The sequence below is a fragment of the Pelophylax lessonae genome, assembly GCF_965119305.1.
Source record: "Pelophylax lessonae genome assembly, chromosome: 1".
Taxonomy (NCBI): domain Eukaryota; kingdom Metazoa; phylum Chordata; class Amphibia; order Anura; family Ranidae; genus Pelophylax; species Pelophylax lessonae.
Window position 1 is genome coordinate 225,956,634 of NC_138768.1, and position 27,349 is coordinate 225,983,982.

Here is a 27,349-nt window from a genome sequence, read left to right on the forward strand (position 1 = left end):
TGGTGTTTGCACGGTCATCCAACACTGTACCCAAACAAAATTTATATCATTTTTTTCACACAAATAAAGCTTTCTTTTGGTGATATTTGCAAACCACTGTTTTTTTTTTTTTAACTTTTATTGTATGAACAAAAAAAAAAAAAAAGAAAAAACCTGTATCAATTGGTTTGTGTGAACGCTATAGTGCCTACAAATATATGGGATATATACAGGATTTTTTTTTTTTTTATACTATTAATGGCAGAGATTAGCAACCTATAGTGGGACTGTGATAGTGACACTAACTTACAATTTGTGGGAAGTGACTAACTGCCGCTGACATCACCAGTGACATTAATACAGTGATCAGTGATAATAGTATACATATAATATATATTATATATGTCACTGTACTAATGACACTGGCTGGGAAGGGGTTAACATCTAGGGGGCAATCAAGGGATTGTGTGCCTAACAATGTGTAATGTGTGCTGCTTTTTGCTAATGATAAAATTTTCTTTGCAGGGAAAAAAAAAAAAAAAAAAAAAAAAAAAAAAAAAGATTATTCCCTCTGTAACGAGCCCCGTATTGATTACCAACACAGGGCTCTGGGCTGTGATGTCACACAGCTGGTTAGCAGGTCCCGGCCATAAATCATTGGTTGGGATCTGCTGGCAGACTCCACTCTGTCAAATCACAGGGGAGTAGGTGGGTGGGGGCATGTGTCCGAAATCCTGAAACAGGCAGTGACATATAGGTAGGTCGCAGTGCCTGTAACTGCCATTTGTTCTATCAGATTACCGCTACCCATCAGATTGTGTAACGGAAGTGAAATTCCAACCAAAAAAAACGTATTGCCCATGTGTTCCATGCCGCTATGCATTCCAAACACTTCATGATCTGACGGGTAGCGGAAATCTGATAGAACACCCAAGCAGACATCTTACTACACCCAGCTACGTCTTCAATTTCAGAGTCATTTTAGCAATAAAGTGAGCGTATATCAATAAATATAGTATATTAGTATATTGATATCTGTGATGCGGTTTGGAGGTTTAATTTGGAAAGCATTAAGGTTTAGCGCTGAGCAGTGCAGGGTGTACCAACATGGCACCTGCCACCTTCCTACTGCTGGTGTCCGACTTCTTTTAAAATGGAACATCAAAACAGCATCACAGATATCAATATACTATATTTTTTTATATCCGCACTCTTTATTGCTAAAATGACCCTGAAATTCAAGACGTAGCTGGGTGTAGTAAGATGTCTGCATAGGTGTTCTATCAGATTACCGCTACCCGTCATGGAACACTTGTTGGAACGCATAGTGCATGCGCAGTAAGTGTTTTTTGTCAGAACGTCACTTCCATTACACAATCTGAGGGGTAGTGGTAATCTGACAGAGCGCCCACCCCCGTTGCAGTATATGTACTGCGGCGGGTCGGCAAGTGGTTAATTACCAATGGCATTTGTAATATGCAGCATGAGGGGTTAATGTATTACCACTGGTCACTGATGCATAAGTAATACATTAACCCTCTCATGCTGCATATTACATATACCATTGGCAATTATTCCCCCCCCTCCCCAACCCAAACAAACAGTTAATGAATCTGCACATGGCCATCTGCTTACTTGCTGTGTGATACACACATGCTTCCTCTTCTCACTCGCAGGTCCCAGCTCCGACAGGCAGCAGCACGCTATGCTCCTTCCCCACCCCGACTCCGGCTGGCCTCTGTGACCTCACGTCGGCGGGGACTAGGAAGTGCCTGTCAGGCGGAGATACTCCGCTGATCTCTGCCTGACAGGGAAGTGAAGGGCTGGTGGTCCGTCCTATGCTTGTGCCGGGTGCAGGAGCACACTCGGCACAGCATTGTATCTATGAAGCAGTAGCACGGCCGGCGTGTAGTCAGACAGATTGTAGCAGCACACTGCCGACACTTCACCTGCGGCTGTGCCCCCCTTCCTCCTGTAATTTGTTCTGCCCAGGGCACCCGATCCCTCCGCCCCCCCCCCCCCCCTGTACCGGCTCTAAATCTTAGAATTTTTCCCACCTTTATTGTGACCTATAAACTGTACAACTCATTTGAACAACAAACTGAAATCTTTTAGGTAGGGGCAAGTAAAAATAAAAAACGAAAAAAAAAAATATGGTTGCGCAATTGTGCACACCCTTAAACTAATACTTTGTAGAAGCAACTTTTGATTTTATTACAGCACTCAGTCTTTTTGGGTATGAGTCTATCAATATGGCACATCTTGACTTGGCAATATTTGCCCACCCTTCTTTGCAAAAACACTCCAAATCTGTCAGATTGCGAGGGCCACCACCATGCTTCACTATGGGCATGGCATTCTTTTGGTGATGCACAGTGTTTTTGCGTCAAATATATCTTTTGGAATTATGGGTAAAAAGTAAAGTTCAAACTTTGTTTCATCAGACCACAACACATTATCCTACATGCTTTCGAGAGGCTTCAGATGTGTTTTTGCAAAATTTAGCCGGGCTTGGTTGTTTTTCTTAAGAAAAAGCTTCCGTCTTGCCACTCTACCCCATAGCCCAGACGCATGAAGAATGCGGGAGATTGTTGTCAAAGCCAGTACTTGCCAGATATTCCTGCAGCTGCTTTATTGTTGCTGTAGGCCTCTTGGCAGCCTCCCTGACCAGTTTTCTTCTCATCTTTTCATCAATTTTGAAGGGATGTCCAGTTCTTGGTAAGGTCGCTGTTGTGCCATATTTTCACCACTTGAGGAGGACTGTCTTCACTGTGTTCCATGATATATCCAATGCCTTGGAAATTCTTACCCTTCTCCTGACTGATACCTTTTAACAATAAAATCCCTCTGATGCTTTGGAATCTCTCCAGCCAGGAAAGGCCAACTAGAACAGCTGAACTTTATTTGGGGTTAATCAGAGGCAGGTGTTTACTGACTCATATTTAACATGAGTTTGAATGGGATTGTTTAATTCTGAACACAGCTACATCCCCACTTAAAAGAGGACGTGCACACTTATGCAACCACATTATTTTAGCTTTACTTTCTGAAATTATTTATCTGTGTCATTTTTTTTACATCACAGAAACCTGATATTTTGACAGGGGTGTGTGGACTTTTTATATCCACTGTGTAATATTATATATATATATATATATATATATACACACACACACACACACACACACATATACACACACACACATATATATTACATACACACACACACACACACACACACACACACACACACACACACACAATAAATATATGGTCATGCCTGTACCATGAGAAAATGGACATTTATAACAGATTTAGAAGAATCATTTAGAACAAATATCCCTTTTCCTAGAATGACACTTGGTGGCTAAGAGGCAATGCTTGAAAAAAACAATGAATACTTAGCCACATGAATCAATGAAAAGAAGTTCCACCTTCTGGGCTAAGCTTTTTACATTTTTTATGAACTTCTTGTTCAGAATGGTTATTTAGGATAGGAAGCCATTGGGATCACTCTTCATCCACCAGACATACACTTCACTTCATCCACACACATCCATCCAGAGAGATACTCATCTGATCTCAGTGACGCCAAGACACAGCTCCTCCCCAACGAGATGCCATTTTCCGGCACTCTGGTAATGACTATTGTAAGCCAGCAGCCATTTTGCGAGGGTAGCTATAATACATTGACCTTTTCATGATTCCTTGCTTATTTTGCTATACCCATTATTGATTTCTTGTGATGCTTAGATTGTTCTTCCCCTGATATAATACCACTTTGATTTTTCTTTCATTTTGTTTTTCCAATTTTATTCATTTCTTCTATTGCGCTATAGTAGCATACCATTATTAGGTAGTTTTAACCCGCGCTCCTTCTGTAGGGGAGTAACTGTTGGGCTTTGTGAAAAACAGACTATTGCCTGATAGATATAGCTAGATATTATTGTTATATGTCATTTTGTCCACAGGGAGAAGTTAATCCTTTTGTTTTAGTCATATACCTAGCAATATACATTAACGAGTGTTGCATACAATCTTGTTATTTCTATGCAAGATTGTTGTCTATGTCCAACCACAAATCTAACTATTTATTGTGAACACAGTTCTAGTGAATAAATAATTCCATATTTAGTCTGTATTCATATCGATTGATTTGTGTTTTTTCAAAGATTTATGCTTTGGTCAAAAAAAAGGACTCAATGTAATTAATCGTTCAGGCAATTCCTAACACACCAGGATCTCATTTGTTTTTTTTTTTATGTACATTCCTGAAATGATGGAATAGGATATTTTCAAAGTTTAATTCCAGGGAAAATGTTTAATTTTAGTACAGTGGTCTGTTTTCTTATTGGATAGATTTCCCCACACTACATTTCAGGACAGAACTTTTTTGTATAATAGAATTTTACTGAAGTTTATTACCAGAACAGTACATAGTTGAGAAACAAAATGGCAAATAATAGGAGTTAGACTGGACAATTGGCACAACACATACCCTAACATTTTTGCATATTTGTTTCAGTGGTCATATGCCATAAAACAAAAATCCTTGCAATGACCTCCTAGAACATAAAAAAGGTGCCCCGTGTGGTGCAAGGAGGGTGCTACATGTACATACTAATGCATTAGGTGGGGAGGAAAGGGGAATGGGGTAAGGAGGGGGCCTGAAAGGAACAGACATTATTATATATGTCATGCTTTCACACACTATAAAAAAAAAAAAATTATGAGAGTTGTGCTTTACTCATGACAGTATAAATAAGGACTGCTGACATTTGGGAAATGTCACAAACTGAAAATGTAACAGAAATCTCTGCTCAGTTAAAAATGAGTTGCAGCAACTTTTCTGGCTCTGAGGAAGGGGGTTCGCCCCTGAAACGCGTTAGCCCAGCCACAGCAGCCCCATACGGCACTCTGCATGCCATTTAGCTACGTGTGGGACCTTGGCTACCTTGGAGATGTTATATGCAATGTTGATGTGTGTACTATCACACCTGCTTTGTGAGTATATTGTATACTTATTAATATTTTAATAAATGGTTTTAGTGGTGATTAGGGTTGAGCGAACACCTAGATGTCCGTGTTCGACGGGTTCGGCCGAACTTTAAAAAAAAGTCCGGGTCCGTGTCCCGGACTTTTACCGAACTTTTCCCGGACACCGAACCCCATTGAAGTCAATGGGGACCCGAACTTTAAGGCACTAAAATGGCTCTAAAACACCAAAGGAAAGGGCTAGAGTGCTGCAAATGGCAGCAAAACGTAATTAAGAGCATGGCAAGTGCTCTGCAAACAAATGTGGATAGGGAAATAACTTAAAACAACAAAAAAAAAACAGAAAAATAAAACAATGTTCTTCTTCATCTCTGAAGGACGAGGCCCATATGGAGTAGGAGGGAGGTTGAGGTGGTGGTGGATGTGGCGGTGACATAGGCGTGCGCACAGGGTGTGCTGGGTGTGCCTGGGCACACCCTAATCACCTAGGGCACATAGCATTGCCAGTGAGGAGATGGGAAAGATCTCCCTGGGACCTGCTCTGCTCTATTTCTCCTTGCCTACAGGTACATGGCCCCGATACATTACTCTCCCTGCTGGCAAACACATGCATGTGTATTTCAACTTTGGGGTGCACACCTTAATGCAATAGGCTGCGCACACCTATGGGCGGTGTAGGTGGAAGCGGCGGTGGAGGAGGACCAGGGCCGGATTAACAGCATCATGGGCTTGGTGCTGAGGATTTTGAAGGGCCTTAAGGGCCGTGCCTTGCCATGCACCCAGAGGAGGAAGGGTGCAGCCATGCATGCCTAATTCAACATGGGATGCTGTCTCTGAAGCCCATAAACACATCCATGCATCGCCAACTGTCCCTCCTTGTCCGGCCTTCACGCTGTGTGGGGAGGTTCTGAGGGTGCTGCCTGGGGAAGCGAGCATAGAAGCCAGACTTCTGTGTTTACAAGTGACAGAAGAGCGGTAACAGTGAATATGGCCAACCCGGGGCCTATATAAAAGGTAGGGGCCTGGAGCTGCAGCTCCAATAGCCCCTACATTAATCTGGCCCTGAGGAGGAGGACGAGGTAGCCAACACTGCTTCTTTTCAAAAATTTTAAATGAGGGTACACCCCAAAAGAGTGAGAAAGAGCAAAAATGGAACAATGGGTGGGTAAGGTCGGTATCCATTGCTATTCTGCATAAGGTACGGAAAAGTCCCGTGGGATCCATGCCTGGTTCATTTTAATGAACGTGAGCTTGTCCACATTGTCTCTGGACAGGCGGCTGCGCTTGTCTGTTATAACGCCCCCAGCCGTGCTAAATACCCGTTCAGATAATACACTGGCTGCAGGGCACGCCAGCACCTCCAAGGCGTAAAGGGCAAGCTCAAGCCATGTGCCCAATTTGGAGACCCAGAAGTTGAAGGGGGCAGACCCGTCATTCACTACATGTAGGCGTGTGCACACATACTGCTCCACCATGTTGGTAAAATGCTGCCTCCTGCTAAGACGTTCCATCTGAGCTGCTGGTGCTGCTGTTTGTTGTGGCGTGCTGACAAAGCTTTTCCACATTTCGGCCATGCTAACCCTGCCTTCTGAGGTGCTGGCGGTGCCCTGGTTGCGTTGGCGACCTCCTCCTCCTCCTCCTCTGCCTTGTGCTTCCACTGTGGCCCCGCTGTCAGATGGGAATGCCAGCAGCATGGCGTCTACCAGCGTGCGCTTGTACTCGCGCATCTTGCGATCGCGCTCCAGTGAGTGAATTAAGGACGGTACGTTGTCCTTGTAACGGGGATCCAGCAGCGTGGCCACCCAGTAATCAGCACAAGTTAGAATGTGGGCAACTCGGCGGTCGTTGTGGAGACACTGCAGCATGTAATCGCTCATGTGTGCCAGGCTGCCCAGAGGCAACGAAAGGCTGTCCTCTGTGGGAGGTGTATCGTCCGTGTCCTCTGTATCCCCCCAGCCACGCACCAGTGATGGCCATGAGCTGGCCTGGGTGCCACCCTGCTGTGAACATGGTTCCATCTCCTCCTCCAGCTCCTCCTCCTCCTCATCCTCCTCATCCTCCAGAACTGTGCCCCTGCTGGACAATTGCGTCTCTGGCGTTTGCGTGTGCAGGAACCCACCCTCGGAGCCCCTTGCGAATGACTGCCCTGAAAGCCTTGGAAATGTTACCTCTTCATCCTCCTCCTCCTCCTCATCCTGTGCCACATCCTCTTCCATCATCGCCCGAATTGTTTTTTCAAGGAGGCATAGAAGTGGGATAGTTAAGCTGAGAACGGCGTCATTGCCACTGGCCATGTTGGTGGAGTACTCAAAACAGCGCAACAAGGCACACAGGTCTCGCATGGAGGCCCAGTTAAATTAAATAGCGGAATAGAAAATATGATCCAAAAAAAGTGTATGTATATCACACGTACACAACCACACTGGGCCCCAATTACTATTGTTTGTACCCCTAAAAGGCTAGATGAGGAGTAGGGGGAGTATGGAACAGGCAGCACCCTCAAACCTTCAGAAGTATGAGATGAACCCCAACAACTTGGAAAGGTGGATCTCTCTCACATGTACCGACACAGACTATCCCGCAATTCAATTGATCCTCAAAGGTTTTTATTGAATAGCGGAATAGGAAATATGATCAAAAAAAGTGTATGTATCTCGCACGTACACAACCACACTAGGCCCCAATTACTATTGTTTGTACCCCTAAAAGGCTAGATGAGGAGTAGGGGGGGTATGGAACAGGCAGCACCCTCAAACCTTCAGAAGTATGAGATGAACCCCAACAACTTGGAAAGGTGGATCTCTCTCACACGTACCGACACAGACTATCCCCCAATTTAACTGATCCCCAAAGGTTTTTGATTAAATAGCGGAATAGAAAATATGATCCAAAAAAAGTGTATGTATATCACACGTACACAACCACACTAGGCCCCAATTACTATTGTTTGTACCCCTAAAAGGCTAGATGAGGAGTAGGGGGGGTATGGAACAGGCAGCACCCTCAAACCTTCAGAAGTATGAGATGAACCCCAACAACTTGGAAAGGTGGATCTCTCTCACACGTACCGACACAGACTATCCCCCAATTTAACTGATCCCCAAAGGTTTTTGATTAAATAGCGGAATAGAAAATATGATCCAAAAAAAGTGTATGTATATCACACGTACACAACCACACTAGGCCCCAATTACTATTGTTTGTACCCCTAAAAGGCTAGATGAGGAGTAGGGGGGAGTATGGAACAGGCAGCACCCTCAAACCTTCAGAGGTATGAGATGAACCCCAACAACTTGGAAAGGTGGATCTCTCTCACACGTACCGACACAGACTATCCCGCAATTCAATTGATCCTCAAAGGTTTTTATTGAATAGCGGAATAGGAAATATGATCAAAAAAAGTGTATGTATCTCGCACGTACACAACCACACTAGGCCCCAATTACTATTGTTTGTACCCCTAAAAGGCTAGATGAGGAGTAGGGGGGGTATGGAACAGGCAGCACCCTCAAACCTTCAGAAGTATGAGATGAACCCCAACAACTTGGAAAGGTGGATCTCTCTCACACGTACCGACACAGACTATCCCCCAATTTAACTGATCCCCAAAGGTTTTTGATTAAATAGCGGAATAGAAAATATGATCCAAAAAAAGTGTATGTATATCACACGTACACAACCACACTGGGGCCCAATTACTATTGTTTGTACCCCTAAAAGGCTAGATGAGGAGTAGGGGGAGTATGGAACAGGCAGCACCCTCAAACCTTCAGAAGTATGAGATGAACCCCAACAACTTGGAAAGGTGGATCTCTCTCACACGTACCGACACAGACTATCCCGCAATTCAATTGATCCTCAAAGGTTTTTATTGAATAGCGGAATAGGAAATATGATCAAAAAAAGTGTATGTATCTCGCACGTACACAACCACACTAGGCCCCAATTACTATTGTTTGTACCCCTAAAAGGCTAGATGAGGAGTAGGGGGGGTATGGAACAGGCAGCACCCTCAAACCTTCAGAAGTATGAGATGAACCCCAACAACTTGGAAAGGTGGATCTCTCTCACACGTACCGACACAGACTATCCCCCAATTTAACTGATCCCCAAAGGTTTTTGATTAAATAGCGGAATAGAAAATATGATCCCAAAAAAGTGTATGTATATCACACGTACACAACCACACTGGGCCCCAATTACTATTGTTTGTACCCCTAAAAGGCTAGATGAGGAGTAGGGGGAGTATGGAACAGGCAGCACCCTCAAACCTTCAGAAGTATGAGATGAACCCCAACAACTTGGAAAGGTGGATCTCTCTCACACGTACCAACACAGACTATCCCCCAATTTAACTGATCCCCAAAGGTTTTTGATTAAATAGAGGAATAGAAAATATGATCCAAAAAAAGTGTATGTATATCACACGTACACAACCACACTAGGCCCCAATTACTATTGTTTGTACCCCTAAAAGGCTAGATGAGGAGTAGGGGGAGTATGGAACAGGCAGCACCCTCAAACCTTCAGAAGTATGAGATGAACCCCAACAACTTGGAAAGGTGGATCTCTCTCACACGTACCGACACAGACTATCCCGCAATTCAATTGATCCTCAAAGGTTTTTATTGAATAGCGGAATAGGAAATATGATCAAAAAAAGTGTATGTATCTCGCACGTACACAACCACACTAGGCCCCAATTACTATTGTTTGTACCCCTAAAAGGCTAGATGAGGAGTAGGGGGGGTATGGAACAGGCAGCACCCTCAAACCTTCAGAAGTATGAGATGAACCCCAACAACTTGGAAAGGTGGATCTCTCTCACACGTACCGACACAGACTATCCCCCAATTTAACTGATCCCCAAAGGTTTTTGATTAAATAGCGGAATAGAAAATATGATCCCAAAAAAGTGTATGTATATCACACGTACACAACCACACTGGGCCCCAATTACTATTGTTTGTACCCCTAAAAGGCTAGATGAGGAGTAGGGGGAGTATGGAACAGGCAGCACCCTCAAACCTTCAGAAGTATGAGATGAACCCCAACAACTTGGAAAGGTGGATCTCTCTCACACGTACCAACACAGACTATCCCCCAATTTAACTGATCCCCAAAGGTTTTTGATTAAATAGCGGAATAGAAAATATGATCCAAAAAAAGTGTATGTATATCACACGTACACAACCACACTAGGCCCCAATTACTATTGTTTGTACCCCTAAAAGGCTAGGAGTAGGGGGAGTATGGAACAGGCAGCACCCTCAAACCTTCAGAAGTATGAGATGAACCCCAACAACTTGGAAAGGTGGATCTCTCTCACACGTACCAACACAGACTATCCCCCAATTTAACTGATCCCCAAAGGTTTTTGATTAAATAGCGGAATAGAAAATATGATCCCAAAAAAGTGTATGTATATCACACGTACACAACCACACTAGGCCCCAATTACTATTGTTTGTACCCCTAAAAGGCTAGGAGTAGGGGGAGTATGGAACAGGCAGCACCCTCAAACCTTCAGAAGTATGAGATGAACCCCAACAACTTGGAAAGGTGGATCTCTCTCACACGTACCAACACAGACTATCCCCCAATTTAACTGATCCCCAAAGGTTTTTGATTAAATAGCGGAATAGAAAATATGATCCCAAAAAAGTGTATGTATATCACACGTACACAACCACACTAGGCCCCAATTACTATTGTTTGTACCCCTAAAAGGCTAGGAGTAGGGGGGAGTATGGAACAGGCAGCACCCTCAAACCTTCAGAAGTATGAGATGAACCCCAACAACTTGGAAAGGTGGATCTCTCTCACACGTACCAACACAGACTATCCCCCAATTTAACTGATCCCCAAAGGTTTTTGATTAAATAGCGGAATAGAAAATATGATCCCAAAAAAGTGTATGTATATCACACGTACACAACCACACTAGGCCCCAATTACTATTGTTTGTACCCCTAAAAGGCTAGGAGTAGGGGGAGTATGGAACAGGCAGCACCCTCAAACCTTCAGAAGTATGAGATGAACCCCAACAACTTGGAAAGGTGGATCTCTCTCACACGTACCAACACAGACTATCCCCCAATTTAACTGATCCCCAAAGGTTTTTGATTAAATAGCGGAATAGAAAATATGATCCCAAAAAAGTGTATGTATATCACACGTACACAACCACACTAGGCCCCAATTACTATTGTTTGTACCCCTAAAAGGCTAGGAGTAGGGGGAGTATGGAACAGGCAGCACCCTCAAACCTTCAGAAGTATGAGATGAACCCCAACAACTTGGAAAGGTGGATCTCTCTCACACGTACCAACACAGACTATCCCCCAATTTAACTGATCCCCAAAGGTTTTTGATTAAATAGCGGAATAGAAAATATGATCCCAAAAAAGTGTATGTATATCACACGTACACAACCACACTAGGCCCCAATTACTATTGTTTGTACCCCTAAAAGGCTAGGAGTAGGGGGAGTATGGAACAGGCAGCACCCTCAAACCTTCAGAAGTATGAGATGAACCCCAACAACTTGGAAAGGTGGATCTCTCTCACACGTACCAACACAGACTATCCCCCAATTTAACTGATCCCCAAAGGTTTTTGATTAAATAGCGGAATAGAAAATATGATCCCAAAAAAGTGTATGTATATCACACGTACACAACCACACTAGGCCCCAATTACTATTGTTTGTACCCCTAAAAGGCTAGGAGTAGGGGGAGTATGGAACAGGCAGCACCCTCAAACCTTCAGAAGTATGAGATGAACCCCAACAACTTGGAAAGGTGGATCTCTCTCACACGTACCGACACAGACTATCCCGCAATTCAATTGATCCTCAAAGGTTTTTATTGAATAGCGGAATAGGAAATATGATCAAAAAAAGTGTATGTATCTCGCACGTACACAACCACACTAGGCCCCAATTACTATTGTTTGTACCCCTAAAAGGCTAGATGAGGAGTAGGGGGGGTATGGAACAGGCAGCACCCTCAAACCTTCAGAAGTATGAGATGAACCCCAACAACTTGGAAAGGTGGATCTCTCTCACACGTACCGACACAGACTATCCCCCAATTTAACTGATCCCCAAAGGTTTTTGATTAAATAGCGGAATAGAAAATATGATCCCAAAAAAGTGTATGTATATCACACGTACACAACCACACTGGGCCCCAATTACTATTGTTTGTACCCCTAAAAGGCTAGATGAGGAGTAGGGGGAGTATGGAACAGGCAGCACCCTCAAACCTTCAGAAGTATGAGATGAACCCCAACAACTTGGAAAGGTGGATCTCTCTCACACGTACCAACACAGACTATCCCCCAATTTAACTGATCCCCAAAGGTTTTTGATTAAATAGAGGAATAGAAAATATGATCCAAAAAAAGTGTATGTATATCACACGTACACAACCACACTAGGCCCCAATTACTATTGTTTGTACCCCTAAAAGGCTAGATGAGGAGTAGGGGGAGTATGGAACAGGCAGCACCCTCAAACCTTCAGAAGTATGAGATGAACCCCAACAACTTGGAAAGGTGGATCTCTCTCACACGTACCGACACAGACTATCCCGCAATTCAATTGATCCTCAAAGGTTTTTATTGAATAGCGGAATAGGAAATATGATCAAAAAAAGTGTATGTATCTCGCACGTACACAACCACACTAGGCCCCAATTACTATTGTTTGTACCCCTAAAAGGCTAGATGAGGAGTAGGGGGGGTATGGAACAGGCAGCACCCTCAAACCTTCAGAAGTATGAGATGAACCCCAACAACTTGGAAAGGTGGATCTCTCTCACACGTACCGACACAGACTATCCCCCAATTTAACTGATCCCCAAAGGTTTTTGATTAAATAGCGGAATAGAAAATATGATCCCAAAAAAGTGTATGTATATCACACGTACACAACCACACTGGGCCCCAATTACTATTGTTTGTACCCCTAAAAGGCTAGATGAGGAGTAGGGGGAGTATGGAACAGGCAGCACCCTCAAACCTTCAGAAGTATGAGATGAACCCCAACAACTTGGAAAGGTGGATCTCTCTCACACGTACCAACACAGACTATCCCCCAATTTAACTGATCCCCAAAGGTTTTTGATTAAATAGCGGAATAGAAAATATGATCCAAAAAAAGTGTATGTATATCACACGTACACAACCACACTAGGCCCCAATTACTATTGTTTGTACCCCTAAAAGGCTAGGAGTAGGGGGAGTATGGAACAGGCAGCACCCTCAAACCTTCAGAAGTATGAGATGAACCCCAACAACTTGGAAAGGTGGATCTCTCTCACACGTACCAACACAGACTATCCCACAATTTAACTGATCCCCAAAGGTTTTTGATTAAATAGCGGAATAGAAAATATGATCCCAAAAAAGTGTATGTATATCACACGTACACAACCACACTAGGCCCCAATTACTATTGTTTGTACCCCTAAAAGGCTAGGAGTAGGGGGAGTATGGAACAGGCAGCACCCTCAAACCTTCAGAAGTATGAGATGAACCCCAACAACTTGGAAAGGTGGATCTCTCTCACACGTACCAACACAGACTATCCCCCAATTTAACTGATCCCCAAAGGTTTTTGATTAAATAGCGGAATAGAAAATATGATCCCAAAAAAGTGTATGTATATCACACGTACACAACCACACTAGGCCCCAATTACTATTGTTTGTACCCCTAAAAGGCTAGGAGTAGGGGGGAGTATGGAACAGGCAGCACCCTCAAACCTTCAGAAGTATGAGATGAACCCCAACAACTTGGAAAGGTGGATCTCTCTCACACGTACCAACACAGACTATCCCCCAATTTAACTGATCCCCAAAGGTTTTTGATTAAATAGCGGAATAGAAAATATGATCCCAAAAAAGTGTATGTATATCACACGTACACAACCACACTAGGCCCCAATTACTATTGTTTGTACCCCTAAAAGGCTAGGAGTAGGGGGAGTATGGAACAGGCAGCACCCTCAAACCTTCAGAAGTATGAGATGAACCCCAACAACTTGGAAAGGTGGATCTCTCTCACACGTACCAACACAGACTATCCCCCAATTTAACTGATCCCCAAAGGTTTTTGATTAAATAGCGGAATAGAAAATATGATCCCAAAAAAGTGTATGTATATCACACGTACACAACCACACTAGGCCCCAATTACTATTGTTTGTACCCCTAAAAGGCTAGGAGTAGGGGGAGTATGGAACAGGCAGCACCCTCAAACCTTCAGAAGTATGAGATGAACCCCAACAACTTGGAAAGGTGGATCTCTCTCACACGTACCAACACAGACTATCCCCCAATTTAACTGATCCCCAAAGGTTTTTGATTAAATAGCGGAATAGAAAATATGATCCCAAAAAAGTGTATGTATATCACACGTACACAACCACACTAGGCCCCAATTACTATTGTTTGTACCCCTAAAAGGCTAGGAGTAGGGGGAGTATGGAACAGGCAGCACCCTCAAACCTTCAGAAGTATGAGATGAACCCCAACAACTTGGAAAGGTGGATCTCTCTCACACGTACCAACACAGACTATCCCCCAATTTAACTGATCCCCAAAGGTTTTTGATTAAATAGCGGAATAGAAAATATGATCCCAAAAAAGTGTATGTATATCACACGTACACAACCACACTAGGCCCCAATTACTATTGTTTGTACCCCTAAAAGGCTAGGAGTAGGGGGAGTATGGAACAGGCAGCACCCTCAAACCTTCAGAAGTATGAGATGAACCCCAACAACTTGGAAAGGTGGATCTCTCTCACACGTACCGACACAGACTATCCCCCAATTTAACTGATCCCCAAAGGTTTTTGATTAAATAGCGGAATAGAAAATATGATCCCAAAAAAGTGTATGTATATCACACGTACACAACCACACTAGGCCCCAATTACTATTGTTTGTACCAATAAAAGGCTAGATGAGGAGTAGGGGGAGTATGGAACAGGCAGCACCCTCAAACCTTCAGAAGTATGAGATTGTGTTCACTGTACCCCACAAAGATTGAGTTCACTGCACCCCACAATGATTGTGTTCACTGCACCCCACAAAGATTGTGTTCACTGCACCTCACAAAGATTGTGTTCACTGTACCCCCCAAAGATTGTGTTCACTGCACCCCACAAAGATTCTGTTCACTGTACCCCACAAAGATTGTGTTCACTGCACCCCAAAAAGATTGTGTTCACTGCACCCCAAAAAGGATGTTGTTCACTGCACCCCAAAAAGGATGTTGTTCACTCCACCCCAAAAAGATTGTGTTCACTGCACCCCACAAAGATTGTGTTCACTGCACCCCAAAAAGATTGTGTTCACTGCACCCCAAAAATGATTTTGTTCACTGCACCCCAAAAAGGATTTTGTTCACTGCACCCCAAAAAGGATGTTGTTCACTCCACCCCAAAAAGATTGTGTTCACTGCACCCCACAAAGGATTTTGTTCACTGCACCCCAAAAAGATTGTGTTCACTGCACCCCAAAAAGGATGTTGTTCACTGCACCCCAAAAAGGATTTTGTTCACTGCACCCCAAAAAGATTGTGTTCACTGCACCCCACAAAGGATTTTGTTCACTGCACCCCACAAAGATTGTGTTCACTGCACACCAAAAAGGATTGTGTTCACTGCACCCCAAAAAGATTTTGTTCACTGCACCCCAAAAAGATTGTGTTCACTGCAGCCCAAAAAGATTGTGTTCACTGCAGCCCAAAAAGATTGTGTTCACTGCAGCCCAAAAAGATTGTGTTCACTGCAGCCCAAAAAGATTGTGTTCACTGCAGCTCACACACAGAAAAATGGATGTGGATCACTGACACCTGCCTATCTCCAATCCCACACCACACAGCAATATCGATTGTAGTTTGTAGAACACAGTTTCCCTAAAATTCAGCAGACTCTGTCCCTAACAGGATTGAGAAGAGATCGTAGATCAGGATTGAGTGCAGATTCACCCCACCCCCCACACAGCAATATCGATTGTAGTTTGTAGAAGACACTGACCCTATAATTCAGCAGACTCTATCCCTAAAATGCCTACAACTCGCCCTGCCTAAACACTCCGACCTGTCCCTCAATTCTATCCGGACACAAATGGTTTTTTCCTGCCTATCTTTCCCTAATCAGCAGCCAGCACGTTGATGTGTGCTCTGTCCCTGAATCTAAGCAGCATAATGACGCCGCTGCGGCTGCCTCGAACTTATAAAGACTTGGTCACATGCTTCAGACGGCCAATCACAGCTACTGAGACATTTGCAGGCATGGCTGGGATGGCTTAAGGCACACCAGTTAAACGATTGTTGATTGGCTGTTGAAAGCCCGCCATGAAAAGAGCGCCAAAGCATGCAAAACCCGGAAATAAAACGACCGAACACGGATTTTTACCCGAACATACAGTAAAGTGTCCGTGTCCGTGTTCGGGTACAAAAAATCCAATTATTCGGTACGAACACGAATAATACAGTCCGTGTTCGCTCAACACTAGTGGTGATGCACTAGGTCGGTGTGCCCCTTTTCATTTGTCTTTTCTCTCAGTTTGGTTCTGGATACCATTGATCCTGAGGGGGCAGCAAGACCATTGGCTTTTTTCCACTTGAGTCTGAAGTATCCCTCTTCCCTCCGTCATATTCTACTTGAGCGCAGGAGATTTGCTTTACTAGTTAACCCCTTCACTGCCAGTGTCATTAGTACAGTAACAGTGCATATTTTTAGCACTGATTACTGTAGCAATGTCACTGGTCCCCCCAAAAGTGTCAAAACTATCAGGTAGGTGTCCGATCTGTCTGCCGCAATGTTGCAGTCCCGGTTAAAAAAAAAAAAAAAAAAAGTAGTACTTTAGTAAAAACTAGTAAAAATAAATAAAAATGACATAAATCTTTCCCCTAGTTTGTAGATGCGTTAACTTTTGCACAAACCAATAAAACTGCACTTATTGGGATTTTTTTTTACCAAAAATATGTAGCAGAACACATATAGGCCTAAAATGATGAAACAATTTGATTTTTAATTTTTTTTTTTTATTGGGAATGTGTTATAGCAGAAAGTAAAAAGATATTTTTTTTTTTTTATCCCCCAGAATTGTCGCTTTTTTTTGTTTATAGCACAAAAAAAATAAAAAAAAAGCACAAGTGATCAAATACCACCCAAAGAAAGCTCTATTTATGGGGGGAAAAAAAAGGACATCAATGTTTTAGGGTACAGCATCGCATGACCGCGCAATTGTCAGTTAAAGTAACGCAGTTCCGTATCGCAAAAAATGGTCTGGTCATTAAGGGGGTAAAACTTCCTGGTCCAGAGGTGGTTAAAAGGCACAATTCAGAGCCTCTAAATAGAAACAGAGTGGTTCTGCCAGGCTCCATAGCCACTACATATGAGCACGACATTATTTAAGACCTGGGTCATTATGTACACATTCTTTGGAGCATATATTTGTCTAGAGCAGTGGTTTCCAAACTGCGGCCCAAGATCCGAACGCAGCGCTTTGCCTGCCTTTTCCTGCCCTTGGGGCTAAGATACAAGGCACTATTCCTCCCACTGACACCAACGACGTGGTACTATTCCTCCCATTAACACCAACGACGTGGTACTATTCCTCCCACTGACACCAACAACGTGGTACTATTCCTCCCACTATCACCAACAACGTAGTACTATTCCTCCCGCTGACACCAACGACGTGGTGCCATTTCTCCCACTGACACCAACGACGTGGTGCCATTTCTCCCACTGACACCAACGACGTGGTGCCATTTCTCCCACTGACACCAACGACGTGGTGCTATTCCTCCCACTGACACCAACGACGTGGTGCTATTCCTCCCACTGACACCAACGACGTGGTACTATTCCTCCCACTGACCCCAATGATGGGGAACTATTCCTTCCCCTGATACCAACTATGGGGCACTATTCATCCAACTAATACCAATGATGGGGCACTGCTTACTGTCAGGCTTATTTGGGGAGGTTAAATTTACAAATAGGTTTACCCCAAACATGCTGTGTTGATCTAAGGTAATAAATAAATAGTCTGTTGACTTTCTTTAAGATAAAGTCTAAGACGCTATTCCAAGGTAATCTTATCTGTGTGTGGAATCATAAACCTTAGTCAGTATTTTCTATGCTTAAACCCATTTAAAAATAAGATTTACAGATATGTTATAATCTTATATGTAACATAATATTAACGATGAAATATATATATATATATATATATATATATATATATATATATATATATATATAACTAACATACATAGATATGTAGAAAACTGTTATATATTATAATTGTTTCATATTTTGCTAAATTCTAACTTTACTGATTTTGATGACTCATCACTGCATGTTTAGTAAGGCTTCAGTAAATAAGATCTTGTAAGTGGTAAAGCATCATAAAACTTTTCTGGCCTTGCCAGGTGTTTAGTCTAGGAGGTCTGAATTGTAAGCTCTTTGTCAATATAAGGTGCAAAGTTTATTTGAAGATAAATAATGCTGCTATATTGCTATATGTTGAAGTTAAGAGCAACACGATACTGCCATCTCTGGTGACTGACTGCCACTAGTTGAAGTCTTAGGTTAGAAAGTAATTTCCTATATATATATATATATATATAAAATAAGATATACAAAATATTAGAATGGTGTTACCAGGATTAATTCTTTATTTAGATACATGGTGGATATTAAATGGACATGTAATAGATGAGAGCATGGTTACATTTTATGTTGTTTTATGATATTCTTAAATGGAGAAATCCTATAGTTTTTAATATCCATATACTGGTTGACCAAGAGGTGTCACCCAATGACATCACCAGTTAATGGATAAGTTATCCCAACCAATGGGGATAATGTCACTCCTTCTGGGTTTAACTTATGGTAATTTTAATAGTCCTTTGTTCTATACCATATAAAAAGGCAACCCCAGATGAGAGAGGGACACATCACACATGACATTTTGCCCAATATACATCACACATACAACATACACGCTACTACAGCTATGCATAGACTCATCTATACAGACTCCATTTTGCTCCATCATGTATCTGAACCTTTGAGGGACACCAAACGAAACTCCTCCCTAATTGGCCACCATCTTGGAAATGCAGCCATCTTAAGAACTCTGGTAACGACCATTCTAAGCTAGCAGCCATTTTAAATATGGTAAATATGCCTTGCTGTTTATTTGATTATTTAATATTGTTTATGTACTTCCTTAAATGTTTTACATTGCATTTTCAAGGTTAACGAGAGTACAATCCCAGCAGTATAAACCATATGTAGATTTTTCTCTAAAAAGCTGATTTTTGTTTTTATAACATTTTTATGAATATCAGATTTAGCGCATATTGGCGTATTAGTCTCACGTTTTGCATAGCCTATTCTCGCTTCATCTGCAGTGGAGTGACTATCAGGCTGTGCATTGCGCAGACAATTGTGGTCTGATTATATAGAACATTCATTTATGGTTTATACTATACCTGGAGAAAACGTAATCTTGCTTTATTTTTACTTTCATTATTGAGCTACAAATCACATTGAATTTATTGTTTGAAGTTCATATTTTTGTAAAGTTATCTTTTTGTGTCATCTCAAGTTTGATCATTTATTGTGATTACATGTCTGGTGAATAAATATTCTTATATATATTCCATACTGTAGACTGTTTTCACTAAGATTGGTATATGCTTTTAAAAAGAAATGAATCAATAAAAAGAATTCGCTACATATTGATTTGTGGAAGTGGAGATTCTCCTTTTGCACAGATCTTTGCTTATTGACATAAATAGACACTGTTATATTCAGAGCAGTATAAACATTCTGACATAATGGAGGCGGCCCAGCGAGATATTATTAAATTCTGACATTACTACCACTGATGCCAAGCATTTTCTACTCACAGTGGCCACAGTTTGGCCCCCTTAGAATCTGAAGGATAGTAAACTGGCCCCTTGTTTAGAACGTATGCATGTATACCCCATGTGGCACCTTCTGTTCAAGGTGGCACCTTCTGCTACTTAGACGCAGAACAGCAGCTACAATTTCCAGAAATTGTTTTAACAAAAACAATCCAATAAGTATAATTCATAATTTGGAATGGGGCTCTTAAAAACATTTTCTGGGAGTCAAACTGAAAGGCCAAGGAGGATACCTGTAAAATATCGGATGTTCTAAATAGATACATAATACAATAAAAATAAAGCAGTTGTAAAGTATATATTTTATCAAAATAGCATGTTATACTTACCTGCTCTATGCAATAGTATTGCACAAAGCAGCCACAAACCTCCTGTTCTGAGGAACCCCGCCAGCACACTCTGCTCCTCCTCGTCTGTATCTAACTCCATAGCAAGCCACTTGTCCATAGACATACACAGTGCGGTCTCTGCCTGCCCCCTGCTCCCTTCTCACAGGATTTGACTGACAGTGGCTCCCACTGCTATCACTGCAGTCTGTGATAAGAAAAAACACAGACAAGTGCCACCGCAGACAAGCGCAGCGCTGGATCGAGATAGGAGTCGGGTAAGTATTTAGGGAGGTGAAGGGGCAATACAATTATTGGGACATTTTTTTACCCTAATGCAGGGAATACATTAAGGTAAAAAATGCTCTGACTTTAGAGACACCTAAAAGCTGACCTCCACGTTTAATGTCCCTTTAAATAGATTATTTAGGACAAGCTATCCCACATAAACCATTTACTGCACTGTACCCTCAGCTACATACAGTATATAGTGCTGTGTTCCGGTAGTGAGACAAAGACTTATCGTCTACCTCCCAGGACAAAATTGAGTTAGGCTGTGCAATGCTCAGTCATTTGTAGGAAGCTTTGTATTCTATGAATAAATACAAATCTTCCTCTGACTGGAAGGAGCACATGTGACGGCATCTGTGGGGTTCTCAGAGAAAGCTTTGTATTCATTAATAGAGTGGCTATCACAGCACCAGAACACAGTGTTGTGCTGTATAACGTATGTGATTGAGGCTACATACAATTAATACAGAGCAGCGGCCAGCAAGCACACCTGTTAATGCAGTAAAGAGTTTATTTGGGCTAGCTTGGCCCAAATTAACTATTTAAAGGGACATTTAATGTGGATATCAGCTTTAAAGTATAAAAGCCTAACACACAGCATTTACAAATTACTGAAAAGCTGAAAACTGAAAAGTAGGAATAAATGTACTTACCCCCAGCATAATCCCAGACTCTGTGATTTGTAAGCTGCATTGCATAAGTATGCTGCGTCTCCTCAAAATGTTTATAGGCATGTCTGCTAACATATCTACCACAGCCAATGTGACCACATATTAAACAGATCCAGAGGTTCTGCAAGACAGTGAGAAAACAATTCTGAAATAGGAGAAGAGAATCCTTGATTCATTTCCTTACAACAATGAATAGTTTTAACAATGTACAGCTGAAAAAGGGTGGTATTATTGTACTACATTGTTTTTTTACACTAAAATATTTCAATATTTATTCTATTTTACAGTTATCAATGGAAAAAAAATATTGTAAAAATATTTGGAGACGTCTGTTATCTTTTTTGAACACTCAAAATAACGTGGCCCATGCATTGCCCCAAGGGCCACAAACTACAATGTCAGCCCTGTGTCAACTGCATACCAGATTTAAAATGGTACCACATATCCAATCATGGCTTTATTCAAGCATCAGCTGTCATGATCAGGCCACATGTGGCTTTCTTTACAGAGATTGTGAAAGGCAGTTGTTATCAAACAAAAAAGAAAATCCTAAATTACCAGAAATGTGTGGCAGATGCTAGTTGTTTTGTTTAGTACACAGTATTTTTAAAGTGTATGTAATCCCCAGCTAGGCAACATTTAGTTAAAAAAAAAAAAAATTCAAAAAAACATTTTGCCAGTTTTTTTTTTTTTTTTTTCCCTTTCCACTTTTGCAGTCTAATTTGTGAAAACCATACTATATGCCTGTTATGTGTTTTCATTCACACAATTTACTTAAAAATAATATAGAGGCATGGCCACTTATAGTCTTGCACTGGAAGTGCATTTGATAGGGTGATAATGGAAGAGAGCATTTAGAAAACAGGTACAGAGTTGTCACTCCAAAACAGAAATATCTGAACAAGGACTTTCATGGCAGGATTACCAGGTTTTAGATTAACTAAACCTGTATATATTTAAAAAATTGGAAATAGCTTTTGAAATTACAAAAACATGTTAAAAGAGAAGTATTTAATATCAAAATAATGAACATAGATACTCACCTAGGTGGATGCAGCATTGGGGTGATGCTGCATCTATCTCTTGCCACCTCTAAACCCAAGAACTAAGCAAAAAAAAAAAATAAAAAAAAAAAAAAAAAAAAAAAAGAAAAAAGCTGATTGCTCAGTTCTCAGTCTTCAGTGAGCAAAGAGCTCACAGTCAGTCACCAGCTCTTTGCTCTTACCCTTCAGCGCTCACTGGGCTGTGGAGATGGCGGGAGTTGCTGGCTAAGGCTCTCAGAGGTGCGCTGGGGAGGCTGAACTGGCTGCTTGTTGGGTATTTGGGTGTATCCCGATATTAAATTAGGGATCATCCATAGTCTGATGTCAGCCAACAGCGGACTTTAACCCATTATCAAGCCAAAGAAGTTCAGAACTTCTTTGTGCAAAGAGTGCACGCCTGTGACCCACCACAGAAGAAATAGGACTAAGATTTGGACCTACTTCTCCTTTAAAACAGGTTTAACGTCTAATTTTAAACAATGTGTATGCTCAAATAATCCCCACATCAACAGCATTTGGCAGGTCCTGGCTGTTCATCCTTCTCAGTGAGTCACCTCTGCCCCTCTATGGCCAGTTGGTTATTTTTAAGCATTTCTTGTCATACAGCATAGAGAATGACAGTTCGAAAAATCTCAGGAAGCAAAACAACGGCTTCAAACGCCTGTAATGAAATCAAACATCCCAAAATAATGGACACTATATTAACTCCAGGGCAGGTCAACACATTCAACTTCACAAGCATAGTAACTGTGTTAGAAATAACATGCAGTCCAGCAACTGGAGAGTGGCAGTTTCTAGCAAACATTAATGAGACAGACCGTTCTTTTTTTTGTGATCGATTTCCTTTAACCGTAAAAAAAAAAAAAAAGTCTATACATTATCAGCTAGTTCCGAAAATATATTGCGAGTGTGCTAAAAACAGAAAACCCACCCAGTCTATCTTAATGTGAGAGTCACATGAAGGCCTAATATATTAAAATGGTAGGCTTTTTTACACTGCTTTGTTTGGAGCTGTAGCCTTCTGTCATATGGTATATGTCATATATGTCATAAGGCTGTAGAGGGCTCAGGTAGATGGTGATGTTTAATCTAGTGAACACAAAGACATATAAGCCAGCCGTAGACAGATCAAATTTCAAGCAGTTCAGCGGGAACCTGACAAATTGCGATCCAACTATGAATAGGCTGGTTGTACCAAAATCGCTGTATAGATTGACTTCAGTACAGTCTACCTGTCTTTTTTTTTTTTTTTTGTGCAATCACTGCCGCTGGCTGCATCCAGCAGCAAGGAATACCGGTAATTGTATTCTGATAGCAGGAAACCTCCAACTGTTAGAATACAATAGCACAGCAGCAGAAATTTCTCCATCAAACACTAAATTTGTTTACTGCATTGTAAAAACGCCTGTCACCGCAAGGACACACAAAAAACAATATGGTTTTCTAGGTGTCCGATTCACACTGCAACACAGTACAGAGCTGTCCTAAAATGCAGGGATGATGCATTTTAACTGCAGTGCACATTGAAGTGTACTTTTGTACACTTCAAAAAAAGTTTATACAAAAACAAAACAAAAAAAGCGAGCCGTGTGTGATGCACTGAATCGTGCACCACACTGGCTGACAGCTGTCGGAGAGGTAAAGCTCCGGCAGCTGCCCATCCTTGTGTGTACCAGCCCTTACAGAAAACTAGTCTCTATTATCAGTTTGGATAAACAAGTGAGCTTAATGATAAAGACCTGCTTTTCAAAATGTCAAATGCATGGCTGTTATGCTGCCCCTCTAGCTTTCTAAATCTAAAAGAGGATGTAAATTAGGAAAGTTAAATTATTTAAAAAGTGGTTATATAATGCATGTACTAAATGACTTTAAAAGCAAACGATTCAGCATGTCAGCCACGCAACTAGGGTTTTCAGAGAATGGTCAGCAGTGCCAGACGTTTCTCTCATGACAGGTTTCTGTTCACTTTTCATGACCAGAGGTCATGGATGTTTAGATGACCAGGCCAAATGTAGGCAGAGTAAGCTAACTAGACAATAACTCTAGAACTAATTTACCTACCTAAATCATTTTAAATATTTAGGTATATATTTGGTACACGGTTTTAATAATAACCCAGCATCTGTTTCTTTCTTATACGCAAATGTGCAAAAATCCCTATTTTTTATTTTTGATTCGCATGCGGTCTCACATTAGCGGTCCGGTGTGTCCCGCTTCTCTGTTTCAGGGACAAATCAGGCCTGAATTTTTGCCTGAATTCAGACCTGAAATGGAGCCAAAGACGCACAGGACCCCTGTGCAATTCACTTCGCAGTCGCCCCGGAGATGTGTGAACTGGCTCCATTGGGACACCATTGGGTCACAGTCTCCTGTCATGCGAGTTGGATGCAGGGAAAGCCGCGTGTGAACCCAGCCTAATATTTTTACAATTAAAGTTTCTGAGCTGTCAGTAACAGCTGGGATTAAGAGCCAACAGCCAACACTTTTCACATCTGCTGGCTTTAAATACCAGCTGTAAAGTCTTTATAAAAGTAATTCATTTTTTCAAAACCTTTTGTTTTTTTCTACATATAGTTTGCAATTCTACATGTTTATGAAGGCAGCTATATTTGCCACCGAAATACAGGGGATTATGAGTTAAATTAGTCCTTTTATTCACAATGCAAACATCAGTTCCGAGACAGAACAATTCGCTCAGTGTGTTTTATGCAAAAGACACAAATATCAAATCCACATGTCTCCCATGCTTAGTCCCAAAAATGTCAACTTACTTCCTGCACACCGCACTCAAAGCATTTGTTTTCCTCCACTGGTTCTGGGGTTTGGCAGTATCTACACACCGGACATCTGTAACAAAGATATTTTTTTACATACAAATCTGGAACATGCAAGTGATTTAATTATTGTAAGCTGGGACAAAGGATGACTTGGTGAAATCCATCAGGAACAAAGAATCAAATTGTTTTATTATACACATTTGTAGTTTGCAATAATGGTATATACAATTACCATTCATTAAAGTGTTGTATTAAGGCTTGTACACACAGCTGAATATTGGCCAGTTTAACAGAAACCAGCCGACATTTGGCCCGTTTGTACAAGCTCAAAATTGACAGCCCACACATTTTTAGGACAGGTTTACTCTAATCAAGCACAGCTGAATAATTTCTAACTATTTATTGGTATTTCTTACAAAATGCAACTGCCTAGTTTTCAACCAGTACAAGATTTAATACAAACTCTGGTGATAAACAAGACAGAAAATGAAAAATCATCTTCATTTGCAGTACCATAGCAACACATGCCCACTAAAGCTATATGTTGTCTGTCAAGAATATGGGTTATTGCATATGCTATTTATCAGATATCTTCCTTAAGCCAGCCATAGACGGTTCGAATTTTGTTTAGTTTAGCAGGAAACGGGCAAGATTCTAACCATATATGGGCAGGCTGAATGTACTCAATTTGATCAAATCGATCAACTTGGGTGCAACCAGTCTGTTGGATTTTACATGCGATTATAAAGGGGCTGTTCTAGTCGCAAGAAACAAATCACTGATGGCTCCACGGGAGGGATTGACCCATCATGTTGACTCATGGTTGCAGGAAAGAAAATTGCTTTGTCTATGGCAGGGCCTAAGTTTTCTGAATGTGTGCTACAGCTCCTCTAAGAAAATCGCAAAGGTCTTGCTTTAATGTCATCATTTATTAGCATGACAATGTAGGCCATATTCACATCAAGCCATTTTGTAATTGGAAGCTCCAAAAATGCTAGACATCCAATATTTCATGGTTTTCAATTGGACCTATTCACATCTGAGCGTAGTGTCCCTTAAAGTTCGAAAAAAGTACCCAAGCTTCTGTTGAGCTAAAATGGGGGCACCTAAAAAATGTGTGAAAACACACAATGTACATTTTCTTTTGTTCCCTAGTAACTAGCTTTACATTGGCTAAAAATAATAAAACCCTCAAGCCTCAGACACTGCAAAAATGCACAAAAACTCAAGAAAGCATGCAAAATGCAACCCAACAGCATGCTCATCTTGGGTTGGGGGTGGATATGAATAGGCAGAAACCCTTGCTGGCCTCTTTTTAATTCTCAAAGACTCGAGTGATGGGATCACTCTCTGGACTATCTAACATTATCCTTTTCTCCCAGTTAAAAATCAGTCAGTCAGTCAGTCAGTCATTCTACACAGAGTAAAAAAAAAAAAAAAAAAAAGAAAAAAAAAATCGTACAAGTAGTATTACCCCCCCCCCCCCTTACCCACATAAGGAGGCACAAAATGTTCCCAGTCAACCTGCTCACACAAAACTAAATACGTTTCCTATAGAGAAATAAAATTTGCTTTACCACTGGTCTCACTGTTGCCAACACTAACCAATCAGTCTCCAGCTGTCATTTTGCTAAAAAGAAAGGCAGCATAAAATTTGATATAAAAAGCAACAGTTCCATTTCTTGTGCTCCAATTTGTTTAATTAAATTAGTCAGATTAGATAAATAAAATCACCTACGTGGTGTCATCCCAGCGCTGCAAACATTGGCTGTGGAAGCTGTGATTGCACAGAGTTGTCAGAATACCATTTACAGACTCATCCATTCTCTCCAGGCACACGGTGCACTTAGGGAGCTCCGTCAGATCCATCACTGGCAGACTGGCACCCTGAAATTGACATTTCAAATGAACATTAAAAAGTTTACTAAAAACTCAAGGCCAGTCAGAAGCCAAAAAGAACTGTTATAATCGTCAACTCTTCATGGTTTCAACAGCAGCAAGGACATTAAAAACAAGGTTCTGAAATTAACAAAAACATTTTTTAGTATTACCATTTAGTATCAAAACATATTGTGTGTGCAGCTGGCGATCAAACAGAGAACAGACCAGGATCTACAACTCTAACCAGCCAATTTTCTTCTTCACCACATGGACATGTCCCCCTCCAAATACAAACAATCCCTTACAATTGATCTGCTGAATGCAGCCAAAACACGTATCCCCAGATACTGGATATCCATCAAGACTCTGGGATTTTCCGACTGGTTCTATGGTGTTGATCAGGTTGGAGAGATTGAA

At 41.5% G+C, this 27,349-nt stretch overlaps 1 protein-coding gene across 1 annotated transcript in view; it reads right to left on the bottom strand.

Annotated features, from left to right (window-relative positions):
* Positions 1–27,349, bottom strand: part of BRAP (BRCA1 associated protein) — a 134,602-nt gene that overhangs the window by 70,523 nt on the left and 36,730 nt on the right. Inside the window, exons 6-8 of the mRNA XM_082243444.1 lie at positions 26,790–26,938; positions 25,046–25,121; positions 21,214–21,352 (exon numbers count right to left, since the gene is read on the bottom strand). Of these exons, the coding sequence (XP_082099570.1) occupies positions 21,214–21,352; positions 25,046–25,121; positions 26,790–26,938 (364 nt within the window). The remainder of the gene's footprint in view (positions 1–21,213; positions 21,353–25,045; positions 25,122–26,789; positions 26,939–27,349) is intronic.